The 12,520-nt window shown below is 34.1% G+C and overlaps 1 protein-coding gene across 5 annotated transcripts in view; it reads left to right on the top strand.

The window, feature by feature from the left end:
- The window catches only part of LOC132544144 (transducin-like enhancer protein 4), a 50,635-nt gene that overhangs the window by 18,849 nt on the left and 19,266 nt on the right, over positions 1 to 12,520 (top strand). For 2 of the 5 annotated variants that reach the window (XM_060207719.1, XM_060207716.1), the window contains exons 9-12: positions 7,925 to 8,071; positions 9,013 to 9,087; positions 9,597 to 9,740; positions 10,501 to 10,597. In XM_060207719.1, coding sequence (XP_060063702.1) covers positions 7,925 to 8,071; positions 9,013 to 9,087; positions 9,597 to 9,740; positions 10,501 to 10,597 — 463 coding nt within the window. Of the gene's footprint in view, positions 1 to 7,924; positions 8,072 to 9,012; positions 9,088 to 9,596; positions 9,741 to 10,500; positions 10,619 to 12,520 lie in introns of all 5 variants that reach the window. The other 3 variants (XM_060207718.1, XM_060207715.1, XM_060207717.1) reach the window with 2 other exon arrangements.

Raw genomic sequence — 12,520 nt, 5'->3', positions numbered from 1 at the left:
TGATCTAGTAAGACACAGGAAAATTTAGATGATCTAGCTGGACATTTGTAAATCTTCTGTAAGATTTTTGTGATAACACATTCAATTTTCATAGCGTTAATATAATTTTTAATTGGTTCTACGAACAATAAAGTATAAACCAATCTTTATTTTGTGTTACAATATAAACACATTGAGGTAGTAAGCATGGGAAACGCTTGGATAAGAAAATACAAATCAAGCCTGTTATAGTCCATTTGTCGATTCTTGTTGATCTTTCTTCAGCTTTTGGCTTGAAATTGATAGTTTTGTGTTTCCTATTCAATTAAACTGTGATTATGTAAACATGTGCCACATCAGGTCTGGCTATTCTTGGTAGTTATCATACCCAAAGAAATCAATGAACATTATGCTGCAGACACCAATATAGTGAAATAGTCTTTGTGAAGGACTTGACCCTCACAGCTGATTGGGGCTTTGCCAATAGTCACATGATTAGTTAGATTTTCCTGCTTATACCAAGACTGTAAGTGATCATTTGGTTTCTTATTGCTGCATACAATAGACACAAAAAAGTAAGAAAAAAATAGAATTGTCCAGATTTTTGAAATGCTGAGACAATTGTTTACTCTTTTTTTTTTTTTTTTTAAGAAGGTTAATAATATGAAAACAGAAGTGTTTTTATTGAGTTGACTATACTTTGTAATTCAGACACAGAGACCCGCAGGGATGTGTGGAGAGTAAACAAAGTGAGACAGCATAGAATGATCGGATATTAGCTTCTTGTCTTGACAAAGGCTGCGGCAATATTTGCATTGGCCTATATGGAATATTTGTTTCATTTTCTGGCTCACAAAACTTGCTACACATAGGCCGCTGTTCAAACAAGGGTAGTCGACTCAGATATAAGCGACTATTTGAACAGAAAACCCTGACAAAACATTGCATCCTCTTGGGATGAGAACAAGTCGATTCCTATGGATTTGTCTTGTCAATTGACGCTTGTGTACGTTTGGTCTTAAGTACACTGGAGAATGGATTGCTTGTGGCCAATGGGACAAGTGACTGTTTGCTGCCGGCAAAGGTGCCGGTAGGCTGTTTTAATTTTATTTGACAGTCCAGTGTTTTGATTGTTTTGTTTAACGTGTTTGTTTCCAACTACATGATATTTTGCAAATAGCTATTGGTGTTTATCTATAGATATGGTCGGAGGACCATTAAGTCATTAGGGTGTGGATTGGTGTGGTGAACCAGAGTATATCCTAGTAAGTTTTTAAAACATCAAAATTCCTAGATAAAAATTTTGTTATCTTTGACGTGCCCGATGTGTATACAAGATGTTGTTTCTCTTTCTGCCAGCCATGTCTAAAATAAATATTGAGTCCTCCAAACTATTCACCCTAATAATGTTCCCAATTAAGTCTTCTGTCAGGAGCAGCTAAAATAAAAACTCCCAAGATGGGTTTTGTGATGGAGCCTTTTTAAGTAAAATAAACACGAATCAACAGAAAATTTATTGTGCTGTAAATAACTAAAATCTGGATGATCTTACATGCTGGTACTAGTGAGAAGGGGAAAAATCTCTTAATCTATAAGAGTACAAAAATCAATGAAAATATGAAACTGTGTTTGGCGTCATTTAATGATAGAATAACCCACAGTGGGAGGTGTGGCTGTGATGTAACTTGTCTCTCTGACTAATGTTACATAAAACCTTTTAACGAGGGAATTGAAAATATGTTCACCACACATGGCCATTTTCCAGTGATTGATGTTAAAATGTTTTCTTAGGAAAATAACTGTAGATAAAAAAGGAATTTTCAATACTGTAAAGAAAAATAGACTTTGTTGTACTCTTCGCTAATGAAACATTCCCAATACTCTTCAGTAAAATTGATTACATGATATAAACATGTGTCATTGATTTCTAATATTGTTCATTAAAAAGAATTTACAGGTTTATTTCTATAAGTGTATATCACATTTTAGCTTTGCTACTAAATCACGTCATTTATTTCTTATGTTTAAAATTATCTTAAAAAAGATGAATTTTTCCTGTAAAATATGATGATCTGTGCAAAGTAAATCTTGTGTGTGATCTAACATACAGATTTATATTTTGAAATTTTGTATATGACATATTTTCCAGAGATCTGTATATTGTACATTCTTGCTTTAACTTGGAATATTAACTTGAAGTATGTGTGAAAAATTACTCCAAATTGTGTGAGTGTACAGAAACATTTATGACAAATGCAGGATTAGGGTAGTTAAACTTTTGACAAAGAAATAAAAACACACTTATATTTCATTAAAGTTTTCATGTAATGTAATTATCTGGAGAATTTTTTTATACAGATCGTTTTTGCATTTTCACAAATATTTGTGTTACAACTTGTTGGTCATCAATCATACTTGTTTAGAGAATTAAAACATAAAAAACCTGAGAGGCAATAATACAAGGTTGTATAAGATCTCAAGGGCTCTTCAGCCCCCTGTCATTAAACGGTCATTAAGCATATGGCAAGAAGTTGCTCCATATCTTTTTTTGATCCTTCGCAAATGTAAGCACATGAAGACAATCAGGCACACGCATAACCACAAGCAAATCTTTTTTATGCTTCTTTTACTCTACATATTTTTCCGGGCTGATTTTAAATTCAGTTCTTTAAATAAAATACCATCCATGTTTCCTTATTGCTGAATGCAACAGAAATACACGCTGCAGATTTTTAACTTGGCAACCCCCACTAGTACAATCAAAATGAGCGAATATATTGACAGGAAAACGGGGGGCCTGCCTTAGCATCTGGCTGCACGAAAATGTAGATAAGCTTCATTAAAAATCATACTGAAAGTTGGTGGATAACATTTTTGGCTATCTTGCATAAGAAACATGGAGAAAGACAAAAACGCCACTTTTTAATCAATCATATTTTGCACAGTAGAAAGATAGCGATCCTTAATGTAATACTTCAATTGGCAAGGGGTTAGGCAGAAAATAAATGAGCTAACATGAGATCTACTGTGCAAGTGGAAAACAAAGAAACTCGCATGATGTAATCGGAAAACATGGTAATCTCAGGAAATTACGCTGTAGTTGTTAAAAGCTAAAGGAACAGAAATCTATTCTTCATTGAGTTGTTTGAGGCGTTTGGCACTGACTGTGTCAAAGATGTCTATCTCCAGACTTGAAACGAGCTACTGAATTTCATTTCAAGATTACTCTGCGAATGGGAAGTTGAGTGCTGGCTTAATGATGACGGCACACCTGTTGTCTGTTGAATTACCATTCCTGGCCTTTGACCTGCTCTGGTTCGTGTTGATATATAAATCTTTCAATCTTCATCCAACTTTTTCTTAATGGAAGCAAAAATATCTGTAAAAAAATAAAAATCTGGTAATCTTTAAGTCATCTCTTTACGAAGGCACAAATATCTGTGAAGAACTCGAAGATTTATTGGTATAGAAAATTGTCTGCAGGCATATCACATCATACATGAAACCTGGTGAGAAATGAGTAGTTAATCAAAAACCAAGAGAATCTTGTTATCGGATAAATGGTACCATCTTTAAGAGAAGATTCTGCTAAAATGCTGTGAAGATAATATCTTTTGGACTTAAATGTTTTACAAAAAAGCAAAAATGCCAAATAAATTGGAATGAATTGGAAGGCAGATATTTTTAAGGAATCCTACCTAGCTTGTGTGGTAGGTCAACTAAAAACTAAAATGTTGGCCTTTTTACCATCATCATGATCTCTAAAAGAGCTTATTCATATCTTGATACAGATTAATTGTTAAATGAGTATGATACGTTGGGTATATTTGCATGCAAGCTTATTGGCACTTGTTTATCATCTGTTTGGCCAGTGTTTGTGGCAGACAAGACCTATTGATGAGGTTTACTTGATGTAAAGATAGGCTATGAAGAGGCCATAAAATATCAATCAGGTTGGATCAGACTTCACGGATGTTGCTTAGGATCGTTGCTTAGGATCGGTTGAAAGTGTAAATCCTGTATCTAGACAAGTATCTGTAATGAAGTTTTAGTGGTCGCCAATCCGTGTTTATAGTGAAGTAGCAGAGATCCCTAAATCTTTACACTTCTGGACGTCGTGGAAGCCCCTAAAAATTTGAAGGTGCCTAGAATTAGAGGACTTCATATTCTAATACACCAATATATTAGTGTTTGTATGAACTTTGTAATTAGATCTGTTTGATTCTCAGAACCCTTCTTTGATAGGAATGTCTTTAATCCCTTGTATGAATATTTTGGTCTGCCTGAAACCCTTAATGGCTTGTATGAATATTGGGTTTTTTGAACCCATAAATTCCATGTCTGAATCTCTTGCATGGTGTATTTCTGAAAGCATATACCCCTTTTATGTCATTTGAATTTACCTGAACCCCAAAATCCCTTTTATGGTATTTGAATTTACCTGAACCCCAAAATCCCTTTTATGGTATTTGAATTTACCTGAACCCCAAAATCCCTTTTATGGTATTTGAATTTACCTGAACCCCAAAATCCCTTGTATGGTATTTGAGTTTACCTGAACCCCTAAATCCTTTCATGTCTGTTATATTTAGAGGTGACCTGAAGCTATAAAGATCTTTGAAACTTGTGGAAAGGTTCATATAAACCCTAAATCTATTAATATCGGGGCTGTCTGTGGTTGGAAATACTTGGCTCTTCAAGGCGGCCTATCAGGTGCTTCAATGGACACAGGTACCAATAGTATCGCAACAATCGGCAAACAGCACTGCTTAGCAAGTGTTGAGATCTGGCAGTGTAAACACTCTCCAAATGTTTGCTATGTTGGCTTTAGGTAAGTGTTTGCCGATCATAAACCTTGTTCTTGGTGTACACTGGCATTGAACTCGGGAATACAGGTAGGAATCAAGGAGAGACGCTGATCCCCCACAAAGTTCTCCGTAGTCACTTGAAGCTCTATCTCCTCTGGGCTAAATCCGTGAGTGTTAGTGACCTGAGCGTCACATTTGTATTGTGTTGATGTGATTAAACACATCTATTTCAGGATCACGTTTAGGGAGAACTTTTATCTTTTTTTATCGTGTTTTTCTGCTTTTTTAGACGACAAGAAAAAAATTTAATTGACTTAGGTGTTATGTAATTTACTAACATCAGGGTAAGATTTTTATAGTCAAGACAAAACTGAAATCTTTCTTGTTCCTCAGGGGAGGTTGAAACAGTTCCTTAGGGGAAGTTGAAACATATTCTAAGCTGTAGCAACAACTTAACATTGGTGAATGGAAACACTGCTAGGCCAGATAAAAACAAAACTTAAAAAAAAAAAAAAAAACAGGAAAAATACGATTAACAATACTAAACTAACATTAATTAATGCTTTTATTTCATTTCATGGTGGACTGATATTTGTTGGTTTTTTTATATCATTAATGACTAGAAATGTCTTGAAAGAGGTCAACACTCAAGGTCACTTTATCAAAGCATGATGGAGATTGGGCTGAATGGTCTTCTTTATACTGCAAAGGACACCATCGCCCTAATGTATCTACTACATGTATGGTAAACTGGGTAGGGCACCACATTGGTTGTTCCCATGGTTACTCGCACATCAATATATATTGAAGTACAAACGTATTTGAGTAATATATCTATAAATAGATCCAAAAAGTAATGAGATCTGGGGAGGAAGAATTAAAGCAACCAATGGCATTTAATTTCAGATCTTGCTGCATGCATCAGGACCCTGGAGACTGGATTAGACTGCAATTTCAGGAAGAAATCAATATCCTATTGTCTTTATCTTTTCCCCATAAAACGCGGTCCCAAGGGTATTTATTAGACCGGCATGTCTCCGTGTGTATGCGTTGGCTGCTGTTCCGACATCCTGCCATCAGGCGCCTGCGTAGGTCCTGGGTGGATCAAAACACTATCATTTTAGTTCGCCATGTATTTCCCGTATTTTGTAATCACGGAGAATGACTTAGGATATTTCTCCAAGGTTCAACTAAGTATAAAGAACCCAAAACATACACAAGACATTATCATCTCTTTCCCACACTGGAGGCTCAGTTTTAAGTCAATTTGTTTTATTTTGTATATGATTCTATATAATCTTGATGATGCACGAGACGTTTTATCAGTAATGGGGATTATTTCACTGAAAACATCTTTATTTATTTGAAAGATATTGCTTTACACAATTTGAAATGTGTGTCCAGTTTCCTGAAGGTTTTGATACTATCTATGTTAGATTTGAATTTTACAAACCAGGTAATTGTATTCCATTAAAATAACTTTCTGAACAGAAAATCACCAAGTGTGATCAGTGTCTTTTGTATCCAGATTTTTATACTTTTGTGTCAGATTTTGCATTATACACCTAATTAAAAATTGTTATATTAGCATTCATATTTTGGCAGGATTACTTGAAAATTGAAGGGAAAAAGATATGCATTTTGTCTAAAGGTGGAAAGTGCAAAAACTACATACGAATTAAAAGGAAATTCGAATGATATTTTACAATTTTAAAAAAAAACTCACTTGAGCATGAAAATTGAAGATAAATATCCTTAATTTTGCCAAAAGATAGAAAGTACAAAATTAAAAACATACAAATTAAAAGGAAATTTGAATAATATTTTACAATGAAAAAAACCCTCACTTAAACAAGGATTACAATACCAGAATGTGTAGTCTATTAATCAATCTACCTTAAAATAGACATCTTTTATTCAGACAACACTCATTGAATGTAAAATATTTGAATTGTGTAACCTTTTTAATACAATTTCATCTGACATGAAATTAAGTTCTGCACATTCTGACACCCTGTCTAAACTGACTTCTTTATTGGTTTTGGTAAGGTGTCAGATTAGAGAGGTTTTCTGTTGTCAGTAATACCCTCTTGTACTGTAAATATACATACACTTTATGTGAGCAGGAGAAAAGCTTTTAAAGATGAAAATAATGAATTGTTCTAGTGTAGGATTTGTGTTCAGTATTTGCAGAGAAAGTTCATTTAAACAAGTGATTATGGTCCTCCTGATGTTTGAGCTACTTAGCAAAGTACACTAGACTGTGCAAACAGCTGTCTGATGTTGATTTCAAAGGTGTACTTTTACATTGCCAAGCAACATGAGGTGATGTGGTTGCAATTAACGAGCCGTGGCATTAATTAGCCTCGTTAGAGTGAGTAGACTCTTGTTCTGTGATAGTGTCGTGTACAATAGTAGGTCACAGTGCATTTAGTTAAGCTATAAAAGTGGTGTATAGATACATGGTTAGACAAAGCTGAGTGGGAGTTGATGTGAGGGTATGTACAGAGACAAAAAAACAGCAAGCATTCCAGGGTATATATCCGACACAAAATGTAGAATATCAAGGCACATTGTCAGACAATTAATTTGTAGGATATTGCAGACTTTTAATTTCAGCATACCCTTTTTTACTTAAAGCTTATAACAAGCTCATTTTTGGATATGGCAGAATTAAAATCACAGGATGTTTGGGATATGTCTAACCCTGATAAATACTGGTCACAATACATTTATCTTGGCTGGTTCAGCATCAGTCAAATAAGCCAGAAGTCTCTGATTCAATCTCAAATGGAAACATTGAAATAAGCATGACCTTCTGTAACAGATGGAATTTCAAAAATCAAAAAGACAGAAAGAAGGATGTGCCAGAATGTTGAATAATTTTTTGTATATCAGTAAGATGTAAAATCAAGTATTTATAATTTGACACCTAATGTTTAAAAACTTAATAATCACAAATAATTTAGGAAGGCAATCCAGTGCTTAAGGTGGTATATTGAACTACTGAATACAACTGAAATTTTGTGTTTTTAGCACCATTGTCATCAGGATAGCATACAGCATTTTGTTATCGTAATTCATATTTTACATGTGAAGCGGTTTAAAAAAGACATTTTCATAATCATATTTTCCAGAGATCTTCCACCTCACCAGGAGATAGAGACAAGTATGGTGAAAAATATGCAGATAAATTCAGTGAAAAATACCCATCACATCGTAGCCGAACCCCAGAAGTAAATGAAAATGCAACAAAAAAGCGAAGAACGGAGGAGAAGTCTGTGGTAGGTAACACAATAGGGAACCAACATTCTGACCAGAAAGATTCTGGAACATTACTGTGTGTCATTAGTCATGGTAGGTTCTGAAATACAGCTGTGTGTGTGATTGTTCATGGTAGGTTCTGAAATACAGCTGTGTGTGTGATTGTTCATGGTAGGTTCTGAAATACAGCTGTGTGTGTCATTGTTCATGGTAGGTTCTGAAATACAGCTGTGTGTGTCATTGTTCATGGTAGGTTCTGAAATAAGCTCTATGTGTCATTATTCATGGTAGATTCTGAAATAAGCTGTGTGTGTCATTATTCATGGTAGGTTCTGAAATACAGCTGTGTGTGTCATTGTTCGTGGTAGGTTCTGAAATACAGCTGTGTGTGTCATTGTTCATGGTAGGTTTTGAAATACAGCTGTGTGTGTCATTATTCATGGTAGATTCTGAAATAAGCTGTGTGTGTCATTATTCATGGTAGGTTCTGAAATACAGCTGTGTGTGTCTTTGTTCATGGTAGGTTCTGAAATACAGCTGTGTGTCATTAGTCATGGTAGGTTCTGAAATAAGCTGTGTGTGCCATTGTTCATGGTAAATTCTGAAATAAGCTGTGTGTGTCATTATTCATGGTAGGTTCTGAAATAAGCTGTGTGTGTCATTATTCATGGTAGGTTCTGAAATACAGCTGTGTGTGCCATTGTTCATGGTAAATTCTGAAATACATGTGTGTGGTATTTTGACAAATGACAAATTTGCTAATTAACACCATGTAATTCCACATGGTGTCAGTAGATACCAGTAGCTTACAGTTTGGCCTGGCATGAACTTTGTCTGCAAGCTCAGGGACGTCAGTTTGTCACAGTATCTGTTATGTAACATACAGGAAATTAAATGTTTCAGAAATTATCAACTCAAATTGTTTGTGACAATATCACAGTTTGTGTGATATATTTTACAGGATAGTGATGCTGAGAAGAGTGACTCTGAGCTGGTTGTCGACGTAGGGGAGGTGAGCAGCCACAAACCAATCGCTGTACGGCTTCTTGTAATTGCATTCATGATAATTTACATTATTGATCGCCATGTAAAAATAAGAAAATCGTTTGACGGTCTTATGAGTTAATTAAGTATGCTATACATCCTTTTGAAGTTGTTTGGATCCAATTTTATTGGTAATAGATTTTTTTTTTTTTGATAATTTTTAAACACCTGTGCCTGATCAAATTATTTTGATGTAATTACTTAATGTCTGGAAAAGTTAATAGTGTATTTCTAATCATCAGAATGTATGTTCATAATTAGGAAATTGATATTTTCATTGAATATAATTTAGAAAGGAAGCAAGGCATTCTTTCTCTCTAAATTTCGCTGTTTTTTGGGGAATCAGTCAATTGTCTGCCATTTTATACTTGTTAATGCTTCAAGTACATTTTGTATTTTAAATTACTGATGATACACTTTGATAGCATTACTTGTTAAAACATGTTGATTGAAGTTACCCACTATAATATATGTCTATAACAATATATGTTTTTTATTTAGGATTCAGCTCCACCTATGAATGGAGATCTATCGCCAAGAGAAAAAGCCCCCAAAGAGCTCCCAAAGAAATCAGAAGATAGAATAAGCCCTCGTAGTGATGCTTCCTCCCATGGAAGCGTTGCATCAAACAAACATGGCAGAGAGGTAAAATTACCAAAGTTTTCTTAAAAGTAACAATGTCACTAGACTGGTCAATATTATTTATAACAATCTTAATCTGTGGAGTTATTTTGCTGTCTGAGTACTACTGAGTTATTGAATTGACTCCGCTACTGAGTTATTAAATTGACTCCACTGCCCAATTATAGGGAGGATTCAGTTGTCATGTTTTTTGGGATGACTCGGCTACCGAGTTAATGAGATGTTTAAAATCAACAACAGAATATCAACAAAGTTTTCATAGTTAAAAAAACACAAACTATGAACAAAGGAAAGGTTTATAGAGACTTAAAGTCCACTGTAAGAAAAAGCCAAGTGTTCCGGAAGGATGAGCTTATTCTGCTTGATCAAGGACACCCTCAATATTAATTTGAGTCAATAAAAATCACCCGAGGTATGATTATGAAATGGATTTCAGCCATTTATCGACTTTTGGGTTAACCTTTATGATGCAGGTTTTATTTATATGGATTCAGTATTGATAACAAACCAAACAAATTTTGTCAGAGCTCTAGTAAACAACTTTCAACATGACAACTATTGAGTATTCCTGTTTGGAAGGAATATCAAGTGATCACTGAGGTTGTTTAAAAAGATCAGAAGGATTTGTTGAGAATATAAAATTGGAAAAAGAGAGATTTTAAGATATGTTGTTATGTAGTCTACTGTTAGGTACATGAAGTAATCTATTTATAGATGTCATGTCAGAATTCTGTTTACATGTATGTAAATGTTTATTTTATAGAATGAAAAGGCATCAACTCCTGTTTCCAAGCCAGCCACCCCAACAAGTTCTGGAAGCACTACACCAGGGCCCTCTGGAGGGAGTGCCATGAAGTCAGGTGGGAAGTTCCCCCTTGCAGGTGAGTGAGAGAGTTGTGTTGATTGGTGGATTGATTTATATCGCAGTGCTTTGGTTTATTATTAACATGAAGTAATCCGCAACAGAAAGTAGTCCCTTTTTTTATCTCTTTTCAATTATTAATTTTGTTTTTGAATATATTTTTACACCTAATTTAGAAGTCGATTTGAAAGTAGGTTTGTTAGGACCATGTTGTGCAAAATGAGATATTTTCTATCTTCACTTTGTTATCAAACTTAAACTTACCCCGTATTTTCTTTCTTTTCTTTTTTTTTCATTAAACTCTTTAAACCCCATCGTATAGTAAATCTAGATTGCATGGGATTTATTTTTAAGCTTAATGTTTTGATAGACATCAGTTTGTTTAGAAATATACCGCTTCTTTTTCATTATCACATGATAAATGCAAATGCATAGATATATACTTTTTAAGATTTATGATTTGTCTCAGAGGCTAGACAACGGTACAGCTTTAGTGTTTGTTGATTGGGGTGTAAATTAGATGGTTATGAAACTAGCATGATATTCTTTTGATAGCCTCATTGTGGCTTCCATTGTTCTTAGAAATACTATTGAAATAGAATTAGGATTAACATTTTAAACATGAATGATATATGTTCATGTTTGAAATAATAGGAAATTCCATAGATTCCTTACCTCACTGCAACTTATCAACCCAACATTCCACAGCACTACTCTCTCACTCCAACTCATGCCTGTGTCACTGGTATAACAGGTAATTTTACCTGTGACAAATTTCCTGTGAAATATCATTATAACCTTGGCTGACCACGATATAAGTCACCCGTGGTTCTGGATAGATTTGAGGAATACCTTTCATATTTCTATGCAAACCCTGGAAAATTGACAGTTTTGATGAATGATCTTGTTTTTCATGACCTAATATTACATGTCATTGTGATTAGCTTACCTTTACTATCAAGTAAAAAACATCTTTTCAACTTTCACACATTTTGGAGAAATGAAAAAAATTCAAATGACTTGTTTCAGATTTTGTTGTTTTTTACATTTCTTGTGTCTGTAAAATTTGTCACGGGTAGATAACTTTTTCTTGTGTCTGTAAAATTTGTCAAAGTAGATGTCTTTTTTTCTGTCTGACTGTAAAATTTGTCACAGGTAGATGACTTTCTTGTGTCTGACTGTGAAATTTGTCACAGGTAGATGACTTTCTTGTGTCTGACTGTAAAATTTGTCACAGGTAGATGACTTTCTTGTGTCTGACCGTGAAATTTGTCACAGGTAGATGACCTTTTCTTGTGTCTGACTATAAAATTTGTCACAGGTAGATGACTTTGCTGACATAAATATGCATGCCAATCTAGTCACATGATTTTATTTTAGAGATTTTGAAGACAAGTTATCAATAAGAATTAATTCTACTTGTTACTGTGTAATAAGTTATGAAAGTTTGATGTTTTTCCTCATTAACATTGCATTTCAGCAGAACATGTTGTTAGTGAGAGATGGTAGAATCAAAAACATCCTCGAGCTTTATCCTTTCATGTTTCCTTATCCTCTGTGTAATGATGAATTGGTATTTAATTTCTTTCTGTATTTTGCATTTTGCTTATCTTTTAATGAATCTAATTAAGCAAGCAAAGACAATAGGATGGATTTATGTAAAAGGAACCAATTAGTTTGAGATAAACTGTGATATTTTTGTAAATGTTATTGAGCATGACTTGCTTTTGAATCGTAAATTTTGAAAATCAAATTAAAAATGAAAATTATTTCTAAGTGACATTAATTATGTAATAAAGGAAATAAGTATGGGGAATTTCGAACTTTTGTATATAGATATAAGTGTAATAACCAGGACTGTGGCTTATATAATGGTTCGATAACCATCTTAATTGTGGACATTTTTGTGGTAAAACACTAA

Source organism: Ylistrum balloti, unplaced genomic scaffold (assembly GCF_031769215.1).
Source record: "Ylistrum balloti isolate Yb309-2 unplaced genomic scaffold, AGI_CSIRO_Ybal_v1 Utg369782, whole genome shotgun sequence".
Lineage (NCBI taxonomy): Eukaryota > Metazoa > Mollusca > Bivalvia > Pectinida > Pectinidae > Ylistrum > Ylistrum balloti.
This window is presented reverse-complemented; position numbering and strand designations above follow the sequence as displayed.